Below are 26,710 nucleotides of genomic sequence, written 5' to 3' on the forward strand. Positions count from 1 at the left end.
CCCATCTTGCAGTAGAGATACTGAGATGGACCGAAGTCCACTCGATACGTCTATCAGCTCGCTTCATTCCTGGCAAAAGGAATGTGCTCGCCGACAGTCTGAGCAGAGCTTCGCAGATAGTGAGTACCGAGTGGTCTTTGGATCCTCAAGTAGCCAACAAAGTCCTGACTTTGTGGGGTTCCCCGACAGTGGACCTGTTTGCGACAGCCTTGAATTTCAAGATGCCGCTGTACTGCTCCCCAGTCCCGGACCCCAAGGCACTCTGGCTAGATGCTTTCCAACAACGGTGGGACAACATCGACGTCTACGCCTTCCCACCGTTCTGTCTGATGAGAAGGGTGCTCAACAAGACCAGACTATCGGTCAACCTGTCAATGACCTTAATAGCTCCACTATGGCATCATGCAGAGTGGTTCCTGGACCTTCTGCAGCTCCTGACGGAACCTCCGAGAGAGTTTTCCCCACGACACGAGCTACTCAGACAACCACATTGCAACATCTTCCACAAAGCCGTGGCATTGCTTCGGCTTCATGCCTGGAAACTATCTAGCGTCTCCTCACTGAGAGAGGCTTTTCGCAACAAGTTTCGGAAAGGATGTCTCGACACCTGCAAAAGTCATCCGCAGGGGTCTACCAGGCGAAGTGGAGAGTCTTCTGTGGTTGGTGTCGTGGGAGGCGTATCTCTCCCCTCAATGCCTCTATTCCAGTAATAGCGGAGTTCCTCGTTTATTTGCGGGAGGAAATACGCCTTTCGGTCTCGGCGGTGAAAGGCTATCGCTCAGGCTGAAAGGAATAGACATTTCCTCCTCGCTGGAACTTTCCTTACTCATACGAAGCTGCGAACTTACCTGCCCTCAGTCGGAAGTGAGACCTCCTTCTTGGAACGTGGTTCGGGTCCTCAGGGCACTGAAGAGACCCCCGTTCGAACCATTACGCCAGGCTGTAGTGGTTTGCGGACTGTGGCCAGAGGTAGCACCCGAACTGCCTATTGTCCGAATGCCGACCACAACCCGACATTCACTACACAACAAATACTGTATACAACGGTGAAATACTCAAAGAAACCTAAGTAACAGGTCAAGAGAATGGAGCTCTGAGCACCACCCCTTGATTTATACTGGGCAAGGGGACCCAGCTAGAATCTTGCTTTTTATCATACCTTTCATTGGGCTAGCTGGCTTATAAATAAAGGTATAAGAACATTTGGTGAAAGGGAATCTTATAATTAATAACGGAACACACTGTGGGAGGAAAGAATTATGATAAATTACTGTACTTAAGAGATCTTAAAAAACAGTGGCTGGGGAAGGGGGGCCACATTGGTGTAGGAGCAGGAATGATATGCTGTATTCATAAAACACAAGAAAATAATATTTATTTTGAAACAACTGTTAGGGTTATGTTAGCATGGACCCATCAATCCAAATAGAAAGTTAAAGGCAAAATTAGCATTCCTTTACGTCAAACTTCAGCATCCGGGTAATAAGATAAACAAATTAACCAAACAAGATTTCCACAGGTGGGGCACTCATAAGTGTTCCTATACAGTACAAGTATAAACAGAAGCACTCCTAACCGTGTATCTATTTGGGCAAGTACCAGTATGCCCTTTCAATAGTTCCAGTTAACTATTAATGTTTATGACACTTGAACGTTTGACTGTCTCCACAAAAAGACGGTTTTAGGCCCCCTTACGTTCACTTGGTTCTGGGGCAAACATTTAAAAAAAAACTGTCCGTTACTAAGTTCCAGTATGGAATCACCTTTTGTGATCTGGTGATGTGGAGTAGCAATATCTTGATCCTTGTTGATGAAATCTTGGATTCGCAAGGTTTTCAACTGTCGAAGCTCTTTTTCAACTGAACTGAGAATACTGAAGAAGGGCCGTGCCTGATGTCAAAACTTCTCAAATGACATCATCTTCTAGCTGAGCATTGAAAATTGAGTACATATCTTTACCTTCTCCCTTTTCACCCATTTTTGCAATGCATCATTTATTGCTATCAAACGAGATAATCCCATTTTGCGATACTGTACATTCAATTCCAGGGAGTGATTTACTCTCTTTTCTATACAATGTTCATTCAGTAGGGTAAAGGAAGTTTATACTGAGCTGATTAACCCTATTCAGTTGTAGGAATCATTCAATAACCTTCCAATCATTTTTCTTGTGCCATGTCTTAACTCAATTTCTAGTTGCCTCTCTAAAACCTTACAGAGAGTAGGGCGTGCTGCGAAAACAAATGTGGTTAGACAACGGGTAGGACCAAAAAAAATTACAATACCCCTTGAAAATATAAATAATGCTTCTATTCATGACTTTGTTATAAAAATAAATGAATTTGTTGCTGGCAAAATATGTACAGTAAACCTATTTAAGAAAAATTGAAATCTTTACTGTGAATATATGGAAAATCATTATAGTACAGGACTGGGGCAGAATATCAGACATTATGACAAAAGGGAATTGATAATGAGAGTTACTTTAAAACATATATAACCCAAGCTTGTTATATGTGGAAATGGTTTTTATTTTCCCCAACTATTATTAATTTTTTTCACAAGGCCTCTGACCAACACCTGACTTGGAAGACGGTATTCCTGCTCGCTCTGGCTTCAGCCAAGCGAGTCAGTGAACTTCATGGTCTCTCATACGACATCACCCATTCAAGGGGATGGGGGGAGGTAACGATCAGGTACGTCCCTGAGTTTGTTGCCAAGACTCAGAACCCTGGAGTGCCGGACCCACGGTTCGATTCCTTCAGGGTCATGAGTCTCCATTCCGTAACAGATGACCCAGATCATCTGCTACTCTGCCCAGTAAGAAGTCTGAGGTGGTGTCTTAAGAGAACAGCTGCAGTCCGTCCCCGTGTGCAAGCTCTGTTTGTGAGCACGGGAAGGCCGAAGAGGAGGGTAACCAAGAATACCATCTCAGCCTGGATTCGACGGACCATTCATCATGCCTTGAATCCAGACCCTCCTCCGTCACGTCGCCCTAGGGCACATGATGTCAGGGGCATCACCATGTCCCTGGCCTTCAAGAGAAACTAATCTGTGACGCAGGTGCTACAAGCTGGGGTCTGGAAGCGTCAAACGACCTTCACAGCCCACTACCAGCAGGACGTGACCCACAGGAGCCTCGATACTTTTACTATCGGCCCTGTGGTGGCTGCACAACAGCTGGTCTATCCTCAGGCTCCTTAATGGACAAGTAGCAGAAGGTTGAGGGCACTGTTACCCGGTTTTAGTCTGCGTGAATGAAAGAGTATGTCTGGCCCTTACTTCTTTCTTCATTCTCCCCTCTCTTGGTGAATGCAACATCCTGGGTCTGTGCATAGCTGACCTCAAACCTCTGCAGGTAAACCATGCTTCCTTTTATTCCTAGTATTAAGTATAATACTGTCGCGTCCCCCATACCCTGACGAGGTGGTATTGGGAACGTCCTAGCCTAGAATTCCATCTAAAGGACTTCAGGTCAACTTCATAGGACGAGTCACACTTCTTCCCTCCACATACAAGCTTATGTAGGCCGCACGTTTCTTGCGTAGCAAGAACTTGCGAGGTGCAGGGACTCTTTTTCTCGAGTGCTGCTCACTCGGATTGTGAGTCCCCGGGTAAGCCAAAGCCAGTAAGACTGGGGACTTTCCACCCTGCCTAAGGGTAAGTCACCCTATGTAAATAGCGTGGTTTGTATTTCGGTTACGGAACAAATGACAAATTCGGAGTTAATTTGTATTTTTCCTAACCATACAAACCTTAGCTATTTAGACATATTTGCCCGCCTGCCCTGTCCCCCAAGACAAGTCCTACCTCTAAGTGAAGTGAGGCAGCTCACCGGTGTGTGTGTGTGGGGCGGGGGGGTTAGCTAGTTACCCCTCCCCTACCCCCGTGCTAACTAGCGCGGGGGTAGTTTAACCCTCATTAAAATCTAATGGCTCGTCATTTCAGCTACGCCGAAAGTAAACCCCTATGTAAATAGCTAAGGTTTGTATGGTTAGGAAAAATACAAATTGACTCCGAATTTGTCATATTACACTAAAAGTATTAGTAAAAATATGATCAGTACCCTATTTAGATAAGAGGTGGTGGTAGAGATTATAGTATAGTACAACGTAGTGGCTGCTTATTTGAAATCAAGTACCAATGGAATTTCTTCAAAAACAAAATGAGATGCTACAACTTTTTAGGAAACTAGTAGCAAGCGTAGGACAAATAGGTGTTGCGCTAAACCCCAAACCGATATTTGACTATTCCCTCATTCTGAGTTAGGAAGTTTAGAACGGAACTTTGGCTTGATCCTTTACGACATACAAACCCTCACCCTTTGAATTGGGATATTACTTCTGCGAGAACTGAAGTTGCACTTCGAAATGGATATAACAAGCAGAAACAAGAAGTTACTGTTGCCAGAGCTTGGGTGGTTGCTGTAGCTGCTTCATGGCAAAGCTGGCTGTGGATCTGCACTCCCTCTGTGTTTTGTTTTTGTCGCATGTCTTCGCAGGCAGTCCTCTTGTTCTGAGTGCCAATTGTGGCCACATGTGCAGTGGTAGGCACATATCCTGATGTGTAAGAAGAGAGTTTAGCGTAAGCAACCTGTTAAATCGTCGCATCCTGCTCCTAGGAAGGATTGTTGTGGGTGATGAAAGATTGAGGGAAATGTAGAAATAACTCACCCCCTCCTGCTAAGTAGAGTAGGAGGTTGTTGGTTTTGCCATTGTGCTAGGTGGTGAAGTTAGGCCGAGCCTCGGGTGGTTATTGTCCTTCAGGATGGTTTCTTATGATCCTTTTTGGACCTACTGTCCCTTCCTCATCTCTTCCGATCAAGTTCCTAGTGGTACATCCAACATCAAGGGAAACCCTGACCATGCTGGCAGAGGTGGAAGGAATGTTCATTATTTATTATTATTATTTTTATTTTTATTACTTGCTAAGCTACAACCCTAGTTGGAAAAGCATTAAGAAGAGCAACAATAATAAAATAAATATCAGTTTATAAACTTTAAGAACTTTATCAAAACAAGAGGAAGAGAAATAAGATTTAAGATAGAAGTGTGCCAGAGTGTACCCTCAAGCAAGAGAACTCTAACCCAAGACAGTGGAAGACCATGGTATAGAGGCTATGGCACTACTTAAGATGAGAGAACAATGGTTTGATTTTGTTCAAGATTGATCTCGACTTCTTTAGTTAACTCTTCCTAGTGGAAAAAGGCAACTGGGTTCTGTGGACTGGTCATCTACCTATCTTTGAACAAGTATTTGGCAAATAAAGTTCAGAATAGAAACGGTGCCGTCTGTGTTGTCCTTCATCGGAGAGGGAGACTTCATGCTTTGTAGAACTAAAGGATGAGTACTATGCACTAGTGGCTCTGCGGTTGTATTATTAAAAAAATAACATGGTTTGCTTGAAAAGGATACAATATATCATCTTATGATATTCAAGTAAATGGGAAAAGCATCGACCTTTTAGGCACAGGTTATGTTTTATTATTAGCTGAGTTCATCTTCTTTGATGATGGCAAGTGGTGTTGGGAAAAAATATCTGGTGATTGGAGGGTGGGCTTACTCGGAAATAATTCAAATCACTTACTGGGTTTTCCTTGGTAAAACAAATTCTATAAAATACCCAAGTGTCTTTTCATTGGATTGACATTATTAGAAAGTCCATAACTCGCTAGATTAAACCAATTGTTGTATAAATTTATGAAATCTAGCTTCACTTCGTACATGTCCTTTGATTCCAGGCATACTCATTCAGTATGCAAAACATGAATATCAGATTATACTTGTACTGGAGATTTGTATTTGATTTTTGCAAGTGGGTTCTTAGTAGTCATAAACCCACTGTTTCATAATTAAATGATTTGTGATTCCCAATAAATAGATGATTATATTTTTCAGATGGAGTCATGCACCGTCACTTATCGTAACGGCCAAACAGCACGGTTGGAGAACGTTTTCATCAGAGGTTCCAAAATCAGATTCTTGATTCTACCTGACATGTTAAAGGTAACACTCTCTCTCTCTTTTTATACAAATGTTACATTATACTGTCCAAGTGTCCAGTATAGTAATGGAAAAAATAACAAAATACACTTTATTGCTGACTCTTGATTATTTTATGGGTCTTCCCGGAAAATTAAATGGAAATGTGAATCTTAGTGTCTGGCATTACTGTAGTACATATGAACCAAAACAAGTTTAATAACCTCTATACAAGAATACCTAATGGTTGTGTTCAAAGACTTTAGGCTACACTAAACACTGAATCCCATTTTTCATGAGACCAAATTCTTGATTTTTTAATTAAATGTGATCATCTTTGATGAGGAGCCATTTTATGATTATAATCATTGTACTGACAATTTTGCATAATTACTTTTGTTCAGGCTAATTGCTGACTTGGAATATTTATTACTAAATGTATTGTGTAGCATATAATTCAAATTTTGATTCTATAATTAAATAAGAGTTATGTTCATGTTATTTCTTCATTTCCAGAATGCGCCAATGTTCAAAAACATGACGGGTAAAAAGGGTGGAGCAGCAGGTAGTGGGAAGTCTGCTATATTACGAGCGCAAGGTATGTTAACGTGTATATTTTTGATTAATGAGTTTATTTTACCTTTTGATGTTTTTATTGCTTCATTCTTGAAACTTAGTTTTATTAGATTACCTACAAATCTAGAAAAAATCCTGGTGGTGTTAAGCAAATTTTAAGCTTTTTTTTTATTTTCAAATACAGTTGTATTAAACTATCCATACGGCCTTTGATTTAATCTATACTGATATAATTTTTTTTTCTCCTTTAAGTGGAATAAACTGTAAATGGGAATTACATTCTTAGGAAGCTTTCTTTGCTAATTGATGCCCTCTAATCTTCATGGATATTTGTTAAATATTTTGAAATTTGTAAGAAAATGTTTATGCCCATAGTTTGTCATAATTAGAATGAAATATGGTCATTATTATCCATTCTGGGCATGTTAAGTAATAAGAGTTCAGCACAGTAACTATTGCATATATAAATACTGTATATGGAGATAAAACATAAGCTATGGTTATCTTGGTAAATTATGTCATCTTTAAAGATGCCAAAATGGATGTATGTTGTCACTTAAGTAGAAAAAAAATTCTGTTCAGAAATTTCTGTCCTTGCAGTGGCATCCTTGCTTGGGCATAGCTAATTAACCCTGGATAGGTACGGTCCTCGGACACCCCTTTAAGGGTATACTCGGACGCGAACGACCCCGACGCCAAAAAAAATTCTTGAAAAATCAGTTTTTGCAGTAACCTCCTTTTTTCTTTTGCCAAAAAAAACTTCAATGAATGCTTAAAACAACTGTATAGATAAATACTACTCATCTGCAGAAAAACTATTTATTATAAATATTTTAAAAAATTAAGTAGAAAAAAAAAAAGACCTGACATAAAAATTCATAAAAAAAAAGTTTATACATATATACACAAATCCTTTTAGGAATTGATTCTTGAATGTTTAGGACACATCTTGATGTATTTTGGATGAAGTCAGACCCATGGAGGTGAAGATCTGAAATGAGAAAAAAAGGGTAACTTTTTTTGGCCAAAAAAATTTGTCCAAATTTCATGAATTTTTTTGGGTACCCAAATGAAATAGGAAGTGGCTAATTTTTTTAGGGAATAAACATATGTTATCCTAAAATAGAAATATGTAAAAAAATCTTCATTATTTTGTAAATTACATTTATATCAGGGGCCATATCTAAAGGTAATTTTTTGAGTACTTAGAAATTCCGTAAAAAAATACATATATTTAATATATAATATGATATTTATGCAGGTAAAAATATACCAAAATATCACAAATTCTATAGGGAACAAGAATATATATAGATAGGGCAGCTTACGCTTCGGATATGTCCACAAAATGGCCGCCAACCACACTGACTCAGACTCCCTAATCTGCCACTTGAAATGTAGGAAGGGTATGTCAATTTCAAGGTGTTATTTACTAATCTAATTATTATTGGATATGCATAAAAATTGTATGGTGGGTTGCTGGATAATTGTCGATTATTTTACGAATATAAAATTAAAATTCTGACCCAAAAAAATTTTTTTGAAGGGAAATAAAATCGAAAAAAAAAATGTAAAACAATATTTTAGCTAAAAAAATTTGATGATATTCAATCAAAAAAAAAGTAAACAAAATTTTCCGACAAATAAACATCTAGAGGAATCATTACTCTGTGATAGTTCCTTAGTACGTAGTAATTTTGAAAGAATTGGGAAAAAACGAAAAATGGCAATCACCGGAAAATCGAACACATACCTATATATACGCCATATCTGGCTAAAAAAAAGATAGGCATGGGTAGCCAGATCATCTAGAAACACTTTCCAACACTATAAAAATATAAGTTTTGCGACACTACTTGCCAATTCCTTACGGTAACATGACTAAGCAAAAAAATGCAAAACAAATAAAAAGGGGCACTCGAGGAAAAATGGCTAACATTCTAATATACGGCATTTCAGAAAAAAAAAATTCAGCCACGTGCTAGTCAAACCATCAAGGCACATTTTCCGACAAATAAACATCTAAATGAATAATTACTCTGTGATAGTTCCTTAGTACGTAGTAATTTTGAAAGAAATGGGAAAAAACGAAAAAATGGCAATCACAGGAAAATCGAACACATACCTATATATACGCCATATCTGGCTAAAAAAAGAAGATAGGCATGGGTAGCCAGATCATCTAGAAACACTTTCCAACACTATAAAATTATAAGTTTTGCGACACTACTTGCCAATTCCTTACGGTAACATGACTAAGCAAAAAAATGCAAAACAAATAAAAAGGGGCACTCGTGGAAAAATGGCCATTCTAATATACGGCATTTCAGAAAAAAAAAATTTCAGCCACGTGCTAGGCAAACCATCAGGGCATATTTTCCGACAAATAAACATATAAATGAAATATTACTCTGTGATAGTTCCTTAGTACGTAGTAATTTTGAAAGAAATGGGAAAAAACGAAAAAATGGCAATCACAGGAAAATCGAACACATACTTATATATACGCCATATCTGGCTAAAAAAAAAATAGGCATGGGTAGCCAGATCATCTAGAAACACTTTCCAACACTATAAAAATATAAGTTTTGCGACACTACTTGCCAATTCCTTACGGTAACATGACTAAGCAAAAAAATGCAAAACAAATAATAAGGGGCACTCGCGGAAAAATGCCCAACATTCTAATATACGGCATCTCAGATAAAAAAAAAGACATGCACGTGTTAGCCCAACCATCAAGGCACACTTTCTAACACATAAACATGAAAAAAAAATCAATAATATACGGCAATTCCTTACTACGTAGTAAATTTTTACAAATATTGAAAAAAAAAACAGAAATTGGCAACCGCAGTTAAATACCCAATATACCAATAACTACGTCGTATCTGACAAAAACAAAATCACGCATGGGTAGCCAGATCATCTAGACACACTTTCCAACACTAAAAAAGCAAAAGTTTTACGACACTATTTCGCAATATCTTACGGAAAAATGACTTGGCAAAAAAATGAAAAAAAAGGAAAAAGGGACACTCGCGGTAAAATGCCCGACATTCTAATATACGACATCTCAGATAAAAAAAAAGACATGCACGTGTTAGCCCAACCATCAAGGCACACTTTCTAACACATAAACATGAAAAAAAAATGAATAATATACGGCAATTCCTTACTACGTAGTAATTTTTACAAATATTGAAAAAAAAACAGAAATTGGTAACCGCAGTTAAATACCCAATATACCAATAACTACGTCGTATCTGACAAAAACAAAGTCATGCATGGGTAGCCAGATCATCTAGACACACTTTCCAACACTAAACAAGCAAAAGTTTTACGACACTATTTGGCAATATCTTACGGAAAAATGACTTGGAAAAAAAATGAAAAAAAATGAGAAAGGGGCACTCGCGGTAAAATGGTCCTCGTGGTGATGAACGACATTTTAACTAAAAAAAAAAACATGCACATGGTAGCCAAACAATCCACCAAGACTTTCCACAACTGATAACCTATACAAGTTGCACCATTCTACGACAATTTCATAATACGTAATAACTTTGATAATTATGCAAACTACCCTAGAAGGGTAAACTCGGACGCGAACGACCCCGACGCGTCTCAGAAATCGGGGAAGGAGTACAGCTACAGCAATGCACATCTGGACACTACTAGAGCGTGTAGGGGAGACACCTCCTGCAGGTCGATCACCCACAAATTCAGTCACGGGGGTGAGTCACGTGAGAAAAACCTGTTTTTTTTTGACGCTCGGGGTCGCAAACGACCCACCGTACCTATCCAGGGTTAATACTAGTTTTATTTAAGCCTGTCAATTGTAATTCCGACCATAAATCTACGTTTTAACCCTTTAACCCCTGGGGTATTTGGAAATTTCTAACCCTTAACCCCCAAGGGGTTATTTTTTTCCTAGCACATTTTGCAGTATATTTTTTTTTTGATTGCTTTAACAGCCTTAATTTTTGTCATAGAGAGGTCAGGTTGGTCTCATTCTCTTGGAAAATGCCTGAATTTTCTCAAAAAATTATAAAAAAATATGAAAAACAAATTTTTATAGCATTTTTTTGCAAGGACGTACCAGTGCGTCCATGGAGGTAAAGGGGTGGCTTTTGTGAAACGTACCAGTACGTCCTTTGGGGGTAAAAGGGTTAAGATTGATGTACGCCTTATTAGAGTTATAGGGACCAGAATCAAACACTTATTTTTCTTCATTTTTTTCTATTTATGTATACAATTACTGTACATGCATTCACAAATTTTCCCTCCTGTTAATCTTAGAACTAACCTCCTCACTCATTTTACACAACAGGTATACTCCAACATTTTGCATAGAGAGTGTTGTTCAAACTGAAATAAACACTCGCCTTTACATAACCTAATTATAATAAGCTACTGTACTTCATTTATTGTATTCGCCTTAAGCCAAGGGTCGTTTTTCCTTTGCTACGCATACCTCAAATAGTCTGGCCTATTCCTTATACATTCTCTTCTTATCTCACACACCTGACAGCACTTGATGAAAAACTTCTTCACTCCAGGGTTTTTATGTGGTTGACAGGAGTAATCAATTTCTATCTTCTCCGAGTCTAAAAGTGTATCGATAGTTCCTTAATTAGTAAACCAGCCAGATGGTGCCACTAAAAAAGTGGAGCAGGAACCTGTGAACACCACCAATAAAAGGTTGTTTATGTTGAGCATCTATAGAAACAAGCGTTTCATTTTTTGCCACTGTCCTTAACCACCCCACAAGTTGGTTAATGTCAACATTAAGGTTACTTTATTGTGTCTGGACAAGGGTTGTCTGCCAGCTAGTACTATTACCACAACCTTGTTTAAAGATTAAATTCCCGTTTTGAGCTTCACTGAAGTCATACTTTGATTTGTATGTGTAGGACATCACATACATATACCAAGGCACTTCCCCCAATTTTGGGGGGTAGCCGACATCAAACAAATGAAACCGAAAAGGGGACCTCTCCTCTCTACATCCCTCCCAGCCTGACAAGGGACTCAACCGAGTTCGGCTGGTACTGCCAGGGGTGCCACAGTCCACCCTCCCCCGTTATCCACCACAGATGAAGCTTCATAACTGAATCCCTTACTGCTGCTACCTCCGCGGTCATCCAAGGCACCGGAGGAAGCAGCATGGCCTACCGGAAGCGCGTCACAATCGCTCGCCATTCATTCCTATCTCTAGCACGCTCTCTTGCCCCCCTCACATCTAAATCACCCAGAGCTTTCTTCACTCCATCCATCCACCCAAATCCTGGACTTCCTCTTGTACTTCTCCCATCAACTCTTGCATTCATCACCTTCTTTAGCAGACAGCCATTTTCCATTCTCTTAACATGGCCAAACCACCTCAACAGATTCATATCCACTCTAGCTGCTAACTCATTTCTTACACCCATTCCAGCCTCACTACTTCATTCCTAACCCTATCTACTTGAGATACACCAGCCATACTCCTTAGACATTTCATCTCAAACATTCAATTTCTGTCTCTCCGTCACTCATTCCCCACAACTCCGATCCATACATCACAGTTGGTACAATCACTTTCTCTTACAGAACTCTTTATTCATGCTCAACCCTCTATTTTTTACTACTCCCTTAACTGCCTCCAACACTTTGCATCCTACACTCACTCTCTGACGTACATCTGCTTCCACTCCACCTTTTGCTGCAACAACAGACCCCAAGTATTTAAACTGATCCACCTCCTCAATAAACTCTCCATTCAACATGACATTCAACCTCACACCACCTTCCCTTCTCATACATCTCATAACCTTACTCTTACCCACATAAACTCTCAACTTCCTTCTCGCACACCCTTCCAAATTCTGTCACTAGTCGGCCAAGCTTCTCATCTGCGTCTGCAACCAGTACAGTATCACCCGCAAACAACAACTGATTTACCTCCCATTCATGGTCATTCTCGTCTACCATTTTCAATCCTCGTCCAAGCACTCGAGCATTCACCTCTCACCACTCCATCAACATACAAGTTAAATAACCACGGCGACATCACACATCCCTGTCTCAGCCCCTCTCACCGGAAACCAATTGCTCACGTCATTTCCTATCCTAACGCATGCTTTACTGTACTACCTTTGTGGAAACTTCACTGCTTGCAACAACCTTCCACCAACTCTATATAACCTCATCACATTCCACATTGCTTCCCTATTAAATCTTATCATACGCTTTGTCCAGATCCATAAACGCAACATACACCTCCTTACCTTTTGCTAAATATTTCTCGCATATCTGACTAACTAAAAATCTGATTCACACAACCCTTACCTCTTCTAAAACCACCCTGTACTTCTAAGACTGCATTCTCTGTTTTATCTTTAATCCTATTAATCAGTACTCTACCTTACACTTTTCCCACCACACTCGACAAACTAATACCCCTTGAATTACAACTCGTACACATCTCCCTTACTCTCATATAGTGGTACAATAAACGCACAAACCCAATCTACTGGTACCATTGACAACACAAAATGCATTATTAAACATTCTCACCAACCATTCAAGTACAGTCGCACCCCCTTCCTTCAACATCTCAGCTCTCAAGCCATCCATACCAGACGCTTTTCCTACTCTCGTTTCATCTAGTGCTTCTCTTCACTTCCTCTCTTGTAATCTCTCTCATTCTCATCTCCCATTACCGGCACCTCAACACCTGCAACAGCAATTATATCTGCCTCCCCATTATCCTCAACACTCGGTTAACTTTCAAAATATTCCGCCCACCTTTTTCTTGCCTCCTCTCCTTTTAACAACCTTCCATTTCCATCTTTCACTGTCTCTTCAATTCTTGAACCAGCCTTCCTTACTCTCTTCACCTCTTTCCAAAACTTATTCTCTTCATATGAATGACCCAATCCCTGACCCCACCTCAGGTCAGCTGCCATCTTTGCCTCACTTACCTTGGGCTTTACTTCCACATTTTTCTCTCTATATCTTTCATACTTCTCTACACTATTACTCAGCAGCCATTCTTCAAAGGCCCTCTTTTTCTCGTTCACTTTTACCTTCACTCCTTCATTCCACCATTCACTGCCCTTCCTCATGCTGCCTCCAACAAACTTCTTGCCACACACATCACTTGCAATCCCAACAAAATTTTCTTTTACTAACTTCCACTCCTCTAAATTACCAGTTTCTCTTACTTTCACTTCGTCATATGCCATTTTCAACCTTTCTTGATATTTACTTTTTACCCCCGGTTTTACTAGCTCTTCAACCCTCACTAGCTCCCTTTTACATCCACCTACTCTATTCCCTCACTCTTTTGCTACAACTAATTTTCCTTCAACCAAAAAATTATCAGACATCCCGTTAGCCATACCCCTAAACACGTGCAAGTCTTTCAATCTTCCAAACATTCTTTTAGTTATCAACACATAATCCATTAACTCCCTTTCTACCACTCTTCCATTTGCCACTCCTACCCTTGTACAGTACAGTATACTTGTTCTTATCTTTCTCTTTGAAAAAGCTAGAACTTATCACCATCTCTTGCTCAACACTCATTTTCACCTGGTACGCCATACTTCCTAATGACACCTACCTCTCCAGCGCCCTCTCTAGCATTTAAGTCACCCATGACAACTACATAATTCCTTCAACACACCTAGTTAAATCATTCCAGAACTCATTCCGCTCTTCACTTTTCTCGCAACCTGGCCCATACGCACTGACAAAAGCCCAACATTCCCTACCCAACGTAACCCTTACCCACATTAACCTAGATGGTATCTCCTTCCCTCCCACTACTTTATCTGTCATCCATTCTCTCTGCAATAAAGCCATACCTTGTCTTGCTCTTCCCCTTTCAATCCCAGACACACTACCAGACATTTCACCAAACATCACTTCACCTTTCCCTTTTATCTTTGTCTCACACAAAGCCAATATATCCATCCTTTTATTCCTAAACATACTTCCAATCTCATCTTTTACCCTCTACCGCACTACATCCACGCACATTCAAACACCCCAAAACTAGAGTACGGGGAGCAGTCACTCTCCCCCCCAGCTCCACCTCTTTGATGTCTCACAGGATGTAGATACAGGAGAGGAGGTTCCTAGCCCCCTCATCCCGTCCCTTTTAGTCGCCTCTTACGACACGTAGGGATATGTTGGCGCTATTCTAATTGTTTTTATGCTCCCACGTCCACAAAAATACAAAATTTAAGAATTGTGAAATATTACTACTGTACATATTATTAAGATGTTAAAAAAATATCTTTCAAGTGTTTTTATAGTACATTAACTGTATTGACATTGAGCTAATATCAATTTTCTTCTAAGTTCCATCTTTTTATTTTTCATCAACAGCTGCAAGAGGTCGAGGGCGAGGTGGAAGAGGGGGACGTAACTGGGGTCCTAGTGGGCCTATGAGGCGTTAAAGACTCCAAATCTTAAGGTCCTCTGAAGTTTGAGATGTTCCTGCTACCTAGGTCTTTTTTTATTTAGTCTTTGATAAATTTTCTAGTTGCAGGCATTTGAAGTCCAGTGGGCTAGGTTTGAATTTATAGTTTAAGGGAATCCCTCTTATATTATTGTTTTATATTTACCAAGTATGTTCCTCAAGTATAAGATGTAAATGGCAAGGTTTAGTAAGCCTGAATTCTTATTTTGTCTGTTAGGAATTTTTTTTTTCATAGTGGTCAGTATTTTAACTGGTTAATAAGTACGTTCATTCCAGCTAAATGTATCAGACGTTACTTTACATGGAATTTATACCTGGATATCAGTTGATTTGTGTTTTATTTTTATGTCTATTTTCTGAAATTGTACAAAAATGTTTTGAGTGTTCTTTCATTGATCCTGAATAACTTGCTGTTATAGACGTTTTAATAACAAATTTATTTATCGTAAGTTGGAGTTGGAGGAGCATTAAGATGAGTAAAGAGGGACTACAATAGCAAGATGCTAAGGGAATGTACTACCTTTGAAATTTTTCAGAGGATTAAGCTTACTTGAAAATGCCAAGTAAGAGATTTCCAGTGTTATTCCGAGGAAAAGTTCAGAGGAAGTCTGAAATAAGGGAACAATTTATACCTTATTTGTGAATCTTATAAATAAAAGGATTTTATCAAACTTTTGTGTGGTAGCTTCAACCAAGGTAGGTGGTTAGTTTGGGAAATTTAAATTATTTTTACTTGGTATTTTTTTTTTTTTTTTTTTTTTTTTAGTATGATTCCATAACAGAAAAATGGTATGATTATACAATGACTGATGGGTTTATAAGTAGTGGAAGGAAAGTTACAAGTTGGAGATGCCTTTTTCTAACCTGTTTGTAAGAAATCATGGAGACAAGGAAATCTGTAAAGTCCTTAGGGTTAGTCTTCTATTTTAGATAACATAAGATGTTAAAAGTATTTTGAAGACCAAGGAATAAAACGTTTGGTCCCATGTGATTGTGAGATGGGTAAAACTGCCAAGCAAGCCATGTCAATATAATTCTATGATAGTGTATCCTAAAACCATAATATTTTGATAGATTGTAAAACCTTTGATTTTGCCTAATGTACTAAGCACATTTGCTGTGGTCTGAAACCTTGCTTTGCTTAAAAAAGTATAAGTTGAAGGATGGTTAGAATAGTAAACTACGGGTGAAAGTTTATAGTGAGGGACCTCTTAGATTTCATGGTAATGTTATTGAAAAATGGTTCATTTGTTAACCCTTTTAACAAGTAGATTTGTATGCAAACTCAAATATGAAGAAGCTGTCAACCATGCTATCAGAACCCATAAAGGAAGTTAATGCTAGTGATATCTGCATTTCAGGAGTAAGCTGAAACCACTCTTACATATCTGCGAGGTTTACTCAGCTTTCTGAAGCACCCAATAATGGGATAAAACTAATTTCTTATGTCTGAAAGTAAAGTCAGCGTGATCAAATTGTAACAAGGTTGTACTTTAGATTTGTATTGAAAGTTACTGTTCATTTAGAAAAACTCTTAATTTGATTCATTTGATTCTAAGAAAATTTAAGGTTTGACAAGATGAGAAGAGTTTTCATAAAGATTCTTACTGTACATTTCATGTGTAAATATTATGGTTTGATCACGTGAGGTTCAAAGTGATTTTTAAACTCGTGATTTCATTATGTAATAAAATAGCACTTAAAGTATAACTTCTTTTAGCTACTGGTAAATGTAGTGCTGAATGCACTTAAATGTCCCAGTGCTTGACTTGAAGTCCTAAATCTTATTTCGATTCAATTGCATAATATTGATTAATAGCTACCTGACTTTGCCTTTGAAGAGACTGGTCCAATCTCAATTTGCATTAAGACTTTTTGTCATTTGAAGACAAATTTTACATACAAAACCTTATTTGCCCCCTTTTGCGTACTAATTTCAGCGGAAGTGTTTTTTTTTTTTCATACAGAATTTGTTAAACTATCAAACTCCTCAATGCCTGGGCTAGATCTGGGGCCTAAATTTTATAATCTCCATCAAACTCTGGTTACTTTATTGGATGAACACTGGTCGTATAATCATTTATCATCTGCCCAAGTAATGGTATGCGCTACGAAAGTAAGAGTAGTGTAAAATATATATGTCTTCGTCGTCGGCGCCCACTCGTGTCCGAGTATTGGGTTCTGTCGTTAGCCATCGGCCTCCTATCTTTCGGGTGGGTGCTTATGTCTGATGTGGCTGTTAAGTCCTAGTCAGTGGTGGAAGAGTTGTGGACGGACAGTGTTCACAAGGGAGGGTAGGTGGAGGGTTGGGCTGTTCTAATCGCGCTCTCCTCCTCCTCCTCCTAGCCTCCTCATTTTGTCTCCTCGAAGTCCACGGTGCCATGGTGTACTGTACTCCTCCAGGTTTTCCTGTCCCTGGCTGTTTCTTCACATGAGGAAGGATCGATGTCAGTTAGAGCCAGGTTGCGCTTTAGTTGATCTTAATAGCGCATTTTTGGGGCTCCTCATGGTCTGGTGCCCTGGGTCAGTTCTCCGTAGAATATCTTCTTTGGAAGCCTAGATGGATCCATCCTATGCACGTGTCCTATCCAGCGGAGGTGGTGGTGGTGGATGATGGTGGCCTCCACGCTGGTCAGCGAGGCACGTTCTAAGACTTCAATGTTGGTGGTGTGGCTCTCCCAGGGGATTTTCAAGATCTGCCTCAGTTTCATTTGTTGGAAGCGTTCTAGGTTTTTAATATCGCTTCTATATAGCGTCCATGTTTCACATGCATACAGGAGTGTGGGGGCCAGAACACAGCCCTGCTTCAGGCTGCCGTTGATGGGGAATGGGCCTGAAAGAGAGTTCTGGTGGCAGACTCCCAACCATTCCGTCATGGAGGGCACACACCGGCTTGACAAAATTGGGTGGGCAGCCATATCTTTTGAGGACAGCCCACATGGCAGGTCAAGGTACTTTGTTGAAGGCCTTTTTCAAATCCCAGAAGATGAACATTATGGGCTGTTGTTGTTCGAGGCTCTTCTCTTGTAGTTGTCGCGCACGGAAGATCATGTCTATGGTCCCGCGGGAAGGTTGAAAGCCGCACTGGGACTGGCAGGACGTCTTCTGCGAGAATAAGGTAGTGGTCAAGGAGAATCCGAGCGAAAATCTTACTCGTGATGCTTAGTAGTTATATTCCCCGGTAGTTGTTACAGTTCTCCCTGTCTCCCTTCTTGAAGATGGTAATAATGTTTGCGTTGCGGAAGTCACTGGGGATGGTCTTGGTCTCCCATTTTTTCAGTATAAGGAGCATCAAACGGTTCCTCAAGCCGGGGCAACTGTGAGTGAGGAGCTCCAACGGGATGTCTGGGCCTGGGGCTTTGCCGGGCTACATGCCTTGATGGAGGGTGATAGTGCCATGCAGTGACAGACGGGATGCTGCGGGGTCATTCGCAGGAGATCGTCTGGGGTGTCTGCTTGGTCATTGAGGAGGTTCTCAAAGTGAGACCTCCACCTGGCCAGGATGCACTCGCTGTCGGTGATGGTTGTGGCCCCATCCGCGTCCTTCAAGCCGCCCACTGATGACCGTGTGGGACCGAATATTTCCTTTGTTGCTGCATAGAAGCTGCCCAGGTCACATTGGTCAGCGAAACTGTATTTCTGCAGCTTTTCTTTGCCACCAGGTGTTCTGGGCTTCACGGATCCCTCTTTGGCAATCAGCTTCAGCCACCTTGTGAGCACATGTGTTAGCTGCTGTTGGTTGGTTTTCTAAAGTCAGGCGTGCTTGTTGTTTGGTTTCAATGAGAAGAGAGATGGTAGCATCATTCTCATCGAACCAATCCTGCCGTTTCTTGGTGGTGTAGCCTAGTGTTTCCTCCGCGGCACGGGCCATGGCGTTTCTGAGGGTGGTCCAGTGGTGCTCAACAGTGGCCTGACCCGCGGGGTCTGCGAGGTGACGTTCGCAGACCTCCTTGTAGTTCTGTGCCTCCTGTGGGTTGCGGAGCTTGCTACAATCAAAGCGCTGGTGTGGTACGCTGTCAGGTGCCCCTCTTGGTGGTCGTAGGGTCGTCACAGAGAGTCTGGAGATGAGGAGTCTGTGGTCCGTCCAGCAGTCGTCCGCTCCGGGCATGGATCGGGTTATGCGGACGTCTCCTCGGTCTCTGGCTCTGGTCAGGACGTAGTCCAGGGTGTGCCAGTGTTTAGACCGTCTCTCCATGTGGTCTTTTGTCGCTTTGGTAACTGGAAGATGGTGTTGGTTACCACAAGTTGGTGTTCTGCACGCAGACCCAGTAGGAGTTGGCCATTGGCTTTGGAATTTCCAATGCCATGGCGGCCGATGATTCCCTCCCACAGGCGATGGTCTTTGCCTACTCGGGCATTAAAGTCGCCAAGCACAACGAGCTTGTCGTTGGCGGGCACTGCCTGGATGGTGCAGTCGAGCTAGGTTTAGAAGGCAGCTTTGTCATCATCGATTGAGGTCATAGTCGGGGCGTAGACAGAGATCAGGGTGAGGTGTCTGTCCCGTGTGATGGGGATGCGGACAGTCATCAGGCGCTCACTGATGGCCTTGGGAGCGAGGTTGTGCTTCTGCACCAGCTGGGAACGGATGGCGAAGCCGACACCGTGGATGCGAGGCTCCTCTAGGGCCTTGCCTTTCCAGAAAATGGTGTAGCCTGTTCCAGCTTCCCTGATGTTGCCCTCTTCGGGTAGTCTGGTCTCGCTAAGAGCCGCCACATCAACATTGAAGCGGGCTAGCTCCTTGCAGACGAGGGCTGTACGTCGTTCCGGGCGGTTGGTGTTCGTCACGTCTTGGAGGGTGCCGATGTTCCACGCACCTAAGGTTAATATTTTTTCTTTGTTGTTTCGACCGCATTAGTGGGCTGACCAGACGGGTTTGCCGTGTCCGATGTTTACCCCACCTTTTCTAGGGGCCTCCCCATGTGGGGTGAGCTGTGGTGTCCTCAATAGGCCAGCCCAGTCACGTGTCCAGCTGCCGAACTCTGGTGTCACGGCACTGCACCAGAGTGACTGAATCTTAGACTCGCCTTCCAGCTATCCAGGCCTGCCCCCTTTACCCACGGTGCTGTCGCCTCAAGACTTGGTGGTGGTGGTGATGATGTTGGTGGGAAAGAGATGAAGAAGGGTGGAGGAAACGACAGAATGCCAGTAGCTGGGTATATTGTTTTGGGTGGTCGTGGCTTTGCAACGGCCTCGCACACACACTTGTCCCACATTGTTTTCACCGATATGATCTGATGTTTATATATATACACACACGAGGTATGTTCAATAAGTAATGAAAATATAAGGAGAGGCAGTAAGTATAATTTGATCAAACTTCTACTTCATGGTGAAATATTATTATTATTATTATTACTTACTAAGCTACAACCCTAGTTGGAAAAGCAGTATGCTATAAGCCCAGGGGCTCCAACAGGGAAAATAGCTCAGTGCGGAAAGGAAAAAAGGAAAATAAAATATTCTAAGAAGAGTAACAACAATAAATATCTCCTATATAAACTATAAAAACTTTAACAAAACAAGAGGAAGAGAAATAAGATAGGAGAGTGTGCTTGAGTGTACCCTCAAGCAAGAGAACTCTAACCCAAGACAGTGAAAGGCCATGGTACAGGGCTATGGCACTACCCAAGACTAGAGAACAGTGGTTTGATTTTGGAGTGTCCTTCTCCTAGAAGAGCTGCTTACCATAGCTAAAGAGTCTCTTCTACCCTTACCAAGAGGAAAGTGGCACTGAACAATTACAGTGCAGTAACCCCTTGGGTGATGAAGAATTGTTTGGTAATCTGTGTTGTCTGGTGTATGAGGATAGAGGAGAATATGTAAAGAATATGCCAGACTATTCAGTGTGTGTGTAGGCAAAGGGAAAATGAACCGTAACCAGAGAGGAGGATCCAATGTAGTACTGTCTGGCCAATCAAAAGACCCCATAACTCTCTAGCGGTAGTATCTCAACGGGTGGCTGGTGCCCTGGCCAACCTACTACCTACCTACGTATATGAAATGAATAACTCGCAGCTTCCTCACGTTCAAAGTTTTGAGTGCAGCAATGTACGCGGTGGAACCAGTCTGACCTGTTTTGTGAATACTTGAGAAGATGCAGGGAAACAAGGAGCAATGTTACGCCATCAAATTGTGTGTTAAAACTTAAGAAAACCAAACAAGAAGCTTATGGAATGTTAAAGGATGCCTATAGGGATGAAGAGATGAGCTAAGCAAGTTTCTATCGGTGGTTTGACAGATTTTCTGAAGGGAATGAACAGGTTGAGGATGAACCCAGATCTGGAGCACCGAACAGTGCATGCAATGAGGAAAACATTAACAAAGTGCGAAGGTTAGGGATGCAAGACCGTCGAATAACTGTTAGGATGATATCTGAAGCTGTTGGTGTTGGTATTGGCACAGTGGAGACAGTTCTGACCGAAGATCTGAATCTCCACAAAGTCTGTGCCAAAGATCCTCTCCGACGACCAGAAGCAGTTTCGTGTGGAACGTTGCACTGACATTCTCGAATTGATAGAGGCTGATTCAGGTTTCCTGAATAAGGTAGTGACTTGCAAACGTCAGAGTGGCCAGTGAAAGCACCCGACCTCCCCCAGGCCCAAGAAGGCAAAGATGAGCAGGTCACAAGTGAAGGTCATAGTCATTCCTTTCTTTGACTCCCAGGGCCTCATTCACGTTGAATGGGTTTCTCGGGGTCATACCGTCAATAAGGAATATTACTTTACTGTTCTGAAAAGGTTCAGTGAGAAAATGAGGAAGAAGAGGCAACAGCTGTGGAGGAGCGGTCAGTGGTGGTTCCACCAGGACAATGCCCCATGCCACAAGTCAACGCTAGTGACCACTTGGATGGCCGGCGGGGGAATGAAAGTGGTACAACACCTACCCTACAGCCCTGACCTAGCCCCATGCGATTTCTACCTGTTCCCAAGCATGAAATAAAGTCTCGGGGGAATCAGATTCCAGTCAACTGAAGAGCTGAGAGGCATCGGAAAGTTAGCTGAAGGGACTACTGAAGGAGGACTTTGAGGAGGTCTTCCAGGATTGGGAGAGACGCATGCAGAAGTGTGTAGATGCGAGTGGCCATTATTTTGGAGACAAAGTTTTGTAAGCTTATGAAAATAGATTGTCTCCTGACATTTTCTCATTACTTATTGAGCATACCTCGTAGATATATATATATATATATATATATATATATATATATATATATATATATATATATATATATATATATATATATATATATATATATATAATATAGAGAGAGAGACCAGCTGATGCTACAATCTGAAGGTCTATAAAAAAGGAAAGTAAAGGAATCGGGTAAATAATGATTTAAGTAATGAATAAGAGGACTAAAATATTATAGGATTCTGGCAATGTTAATAATAGCATATCATTTATAACCTCTGAAAGATAACTTGGATGACCTATTCAACATCTCATTTGTGGCAAGTTTTGAACTTCGAAAGTTCCTCTGATTCAACTCCTAAAATCATTTCACAATCTGGTTATTGATAGAGTGTGAAATAACCAAGACTTAAAAGGTATATTAACTGCATACTTCTTATTGCATATGTGATAGTAGTCTACAATTTAGTTAGATCATGATGAAAATCGTTCCACAATTTGGTTATAGATCGAGTGGAACGTCTAGAATCCTGTGAAATAACCAAGACAAAAAGTCTTTTGATTGCACACTGAGAACTGCATACAGTTTAGGAAGACCAGAATGGAGAGTAAGGTCAAAATTGTGAAATCTTACGCAACATGCATAAAGAATTAAAAAGTATAATCAATAGCAAAGCCAGGAATAAGAAATTTAGTGGATAAAAAGTTTAATATTAACACAAATCGTCAGATGCAGACGGGAACAATACTTGTGATAAGGCAGAATGGAGTTCTTAAAATCGATTGATCACAGAAAACCTTTTAAAAAAAAAAATTGCTTAACAAGGCTTGTTTTGGCAACTGAAAAATAATCCTTTTGAAAAGTAAATTCCCAATCGGGAATCGCCTAAAGTTTTATTATTGCATTTTTAATAATATTGAAAAAAATGGGACAAGCTTTCCTTTTCCAAGAAGCTTTCTGGTGAAATATTTAAAGTAACTTTTCTATTGGTAAAATGAGTTTGAATATTTAAACGTCTTCCTCTCCCCATAAGGGTTGAAATTTCCAAGATTTTGTTAATTGCATTTTTCAGTAGCATAATGGTTTATTTTGTGTTAATAGTTTTATTAATGAAGAAAAGAAATATGGCCTTTTTTTTACATGTACGCAACTGCACCATATCCCATAGACATCTCTCTTCTACATGAGTTTACCATCAAATATGACCATTTTCTTTGATGGTACCAAACTCAAAATCTCCATTTTCTCTATATAACGAGGATTCGCAAACATCACTGTAGGGTACGTTTTGTATATATTATCTGCTCTTTTATATACATATCTATCTATTATGGATATACTGGAAACTGCAGAAATTGCCAAAGACGATAACTCTATAGAGAAAAACGTAAAATGTATCAAGAAAAAGTAACGTAGAAGTCGCTAATATTGTGTAAAGAACGTCACCCCAGTTGTACATGCTCGTCCTATTCATTAGTGTTTACATTTATACATTTATAGTTTATATGTAATGATTATGCTGAAACGACAACTATGGAAACCAAGATCGTTAAATATGTAAAAAAAAAAGAAAAAAAACACGAGAATATGTTGTCGCTAATGTTGAGTAAAGAACAGCGCCACCATTTGTTAGTCAAATACAGGTAAACTAATTTCGTCCTATTAATTTCTGTTCATTCATACATTCATATTTTTATGTTAAGATTAAGCCTATCCTTTTCATTCCTGTTTCTATGATTTTCTTTTAATTTTATCATTTTCAACCTTGTTTTCATAAATAGTACTGCTCTTTATATGGTTGCTGTAATTCTTTAGTTTTTCTTCTCTCTTCGCTGACTTGACAGCAAAGTAAGAAATGGGCGAGGTCTTTTATCTCTGTTCCATAAGGCTTTCATTCTACACCCCCCCCCAATGTTTTTCATATAATTTAACTTTAAGCAGCTAACCCTAGCCGTATACTTAATAATCAACCGAATCTGGTTTCTTGGCATAAAATATTTCTTCTGCTTGACATTTTTCTTGTAAATACATAAATTATAAAATACTTTTTTTTTCTTTTACAATTTTCTTCCATTTTTAATATCTACTCCTCTGATCTTGGCCTTGAACTTTTCCCTTTCCATCCTCCTAAAGGTTCTATCGTCCATGTCCTTATCTTTCATGTCTTTCAATGTATTGCATAGATGTAAGCAAAGATAGTATATGGCAAATGTAAGCCGTTCTTTGTGTTAACATTTTCTCTTTTCCGAGGTTATTATATCATGTTATAACTCTTAGTCCATTCTAGACGTGGTTGCTCCTTATTCTGCATCCAAGATCTATTAATTTCATATTTCAAATGTGACCTTATTCCTTATTACGAGTTTAAACCCTGTTTTAAATTTAGATTTCATATTTTACTTACATTATGGCGTTTTGTTTTAAACGTCCTTTATATTCTTTATACAAGATTGTACATTTTACTGTGTAGATTTAGATTTTTATCATATCATTATTTCAATAATTTGTTTCACTAAGTTTAAATACTGTTAATCATTAGCATAGATCTAGCCATTCTTCCATTTAAGTATATTTTTTGTGCATGGTTTAATGAATATTTTAATATTTATTGTTCATTAATACTGGCAGGTGAAACTTGATGTATAAAACACATCCACTGTTCCCACCCAGACGACAAAAAAAAAAAAAAAGTAAAATAAAGGATTATGGATATGTCAGATTGTCACCAGTGTTGCCAGATAAGGAGATTTATCCCTAGATTTGGAGATTTTAGGTTTCTGATGGGGATGTTCAATACGATTTTCTCTGAAGAAGTCACAAAGATGAGTAAACCTTTATATTGTTGCAGTTAGTTTACTCACACTTATATGAAGTATAGTGAGTAATTTCTATATTGGTAGAGTCTACATAATCAGAATAAAATATATTTGTCAAAATGGGAATTTTTGGGTTTTTTTGGAAATGTTTTTTATCACGAGTTTTGGGGATCTTTAGACTAACCCATATGGCAACACTGACAATTTGTCACTCCTGGGCCTGGCAGTCATTGAAGACAGGTGGACGTTGATCGTGATTTATCCAATTCTCGTTATTTATTTTACTGGTAATTATTTATGCATTTATAATTTTGATATTATGTTGAAATCGTCAGTTTCCCGTAGTTATTAACACAACGTAGGTCAATTGTTCCTTTTTAAATGAGTATTTAACTCGATGGTGGAAGGAGTGTAGGCCACGTCTAAAGTAATAAGTAGGTTTTTTAGTAGGAAATTTTGTCCCCTCCGTAACTATAATAAAACCAAATAATATACAGGCCATTGTGTTTAATACATGATATTAGAAGCCTACTACCGAAAATTGATACTATATCAGTATGTATCCTATAATGTACCGTAGGCTTTTTCATTGGGGAAACCTTCCTTTATTTAGCCGTGTATGGTTTGATGATAGTAAGTTATCTACACAAAACTTAATCACGATGTTAATTTACTGTATTTGTCGTAATTCGTGGACATTTCATGTGTGGCTTTTCATATGCCATATTTTGAGTTGATGACGTGTATCAAATCGTATTTAGAAAAAAAAATTACCTTAGGCAAACCTTTAGACCAAATGGTAGGTTAGGTAGTGAGGATTTTAGGTATAATGACGTGTGGAAATTAAAGTAACTGCCAATTTATTTAGTGTTAGACAGTGGGAGTAATAAATAGCCTATCAATTAAATAAAAAAACTACTGAGATTTTATATTTACATGGTCATATTACCAATTGGTTTCTTCCATGTAACTTCCAGAAAATACGCGGGTAATATCTGATAGTTTAATTGCTAGCGAAATTGAAATTCGCTATAAGAAATGGATGAGTGCTGGCAGGCTTGTTGTTTTTCTCTATGTTTAATGGGGGCTGGGACATAATAACTTGCATATCGGTCGATTTAAATGTGAAGTATGTTTTTTACTCTGTCCATTGTTTACATTTGAGAGACTGAAGGGGACTTTGCTCATGCGTTTTTTCCATGGATTGCGGAGCTTTCTGTGCATTTACAATGACGTATGTCGGGTGGTTTTTTTTTTAAACCAATTAACCCTTCTACCCCCAAAGGACGTACTGGTACATTTCACAAAACTCATCCCTTAACCCCCATAGACGTATCGGTACATTGTTGCAAAAAGCTGCTATTTGCATTTTTTTTTTTTTTTGCATATCTTTGATGATTGTATGAGAAACTTCATGCATTTTCCAAAATAATGAGACCAACTTGACTTCTCTATGACGAAAATTAAGGCTGTCAGTGCGATCTAATAAAAAATATTGCGAAACGTGCTTGAAAATTGGAAACACCTGTGGGTTAAGGGTGGGAAAATTCCAAATAGCCTTGGGGGTAAAAGGGTTAACAGCTTACAAGTAGTTCTTCATAAGTTCCCGGATGTTCTTTTACAACCTGTCCCCACCCCATTTTCTCTTCAGGGTAATTGTGTAGGAGACCTCCGCGCTCGATTTAAAAGTTTCTAAAAGTAGAAAACGAAAGAAAACAGTAAATTAGA

At 39.7% G+C, this 26,710-nt stretch overlaps 1 protein-coding gene across 1 annotated transcript in view; it reads left to right on the plus strand.

The window, feature by feature from the left end:
• The window catches only part of LOC137632626 (small nuclear ribonucleoprotein Sm D3-like), a 41,735-nt gene extending 26,320 nt beyond the window's left edge, over nt 1–15,415 (plus strand). Inside the window, exons 3-5 of the mRNA XM_068364693.1 lie at nt 5,899–6,006; nt 6,499–6,580; nt 14,941–15,415. Of these exons, the coding sequence (XP_068220794.1) occupies nt 5,899–6,006; nt 6,499–6,580; nt 14,941–15,011 (261 nt within the window). The 3' untranslated portion in view covers nt 15,012–15,415. The remainder of the gene's footprint in view (nt 1–5,898; nt 6,007–6,498; nt 6,581–14,940) is intronic.
• The last annotated feature ends 11,295 nt before the right edge of the window (nt 15,416–26,710 follow it).

The sequence above is a fragment of the Palaemon carinicauda genome, chromosome 41, assembly GCF_036898095.1.
Source record: "Palaemon carinicauda isolate YSFRI2023 chromosome 41, ASM3689809v2, whole genome shotgun sequence".
Taxonomy (NCBI): domain Eukaryota; kingdom Metazoa; phylum Arthropoda; class Malacostraca; order Decapoda; family Palaemonidae; genus Palaemon; species Palaemon carinicauda.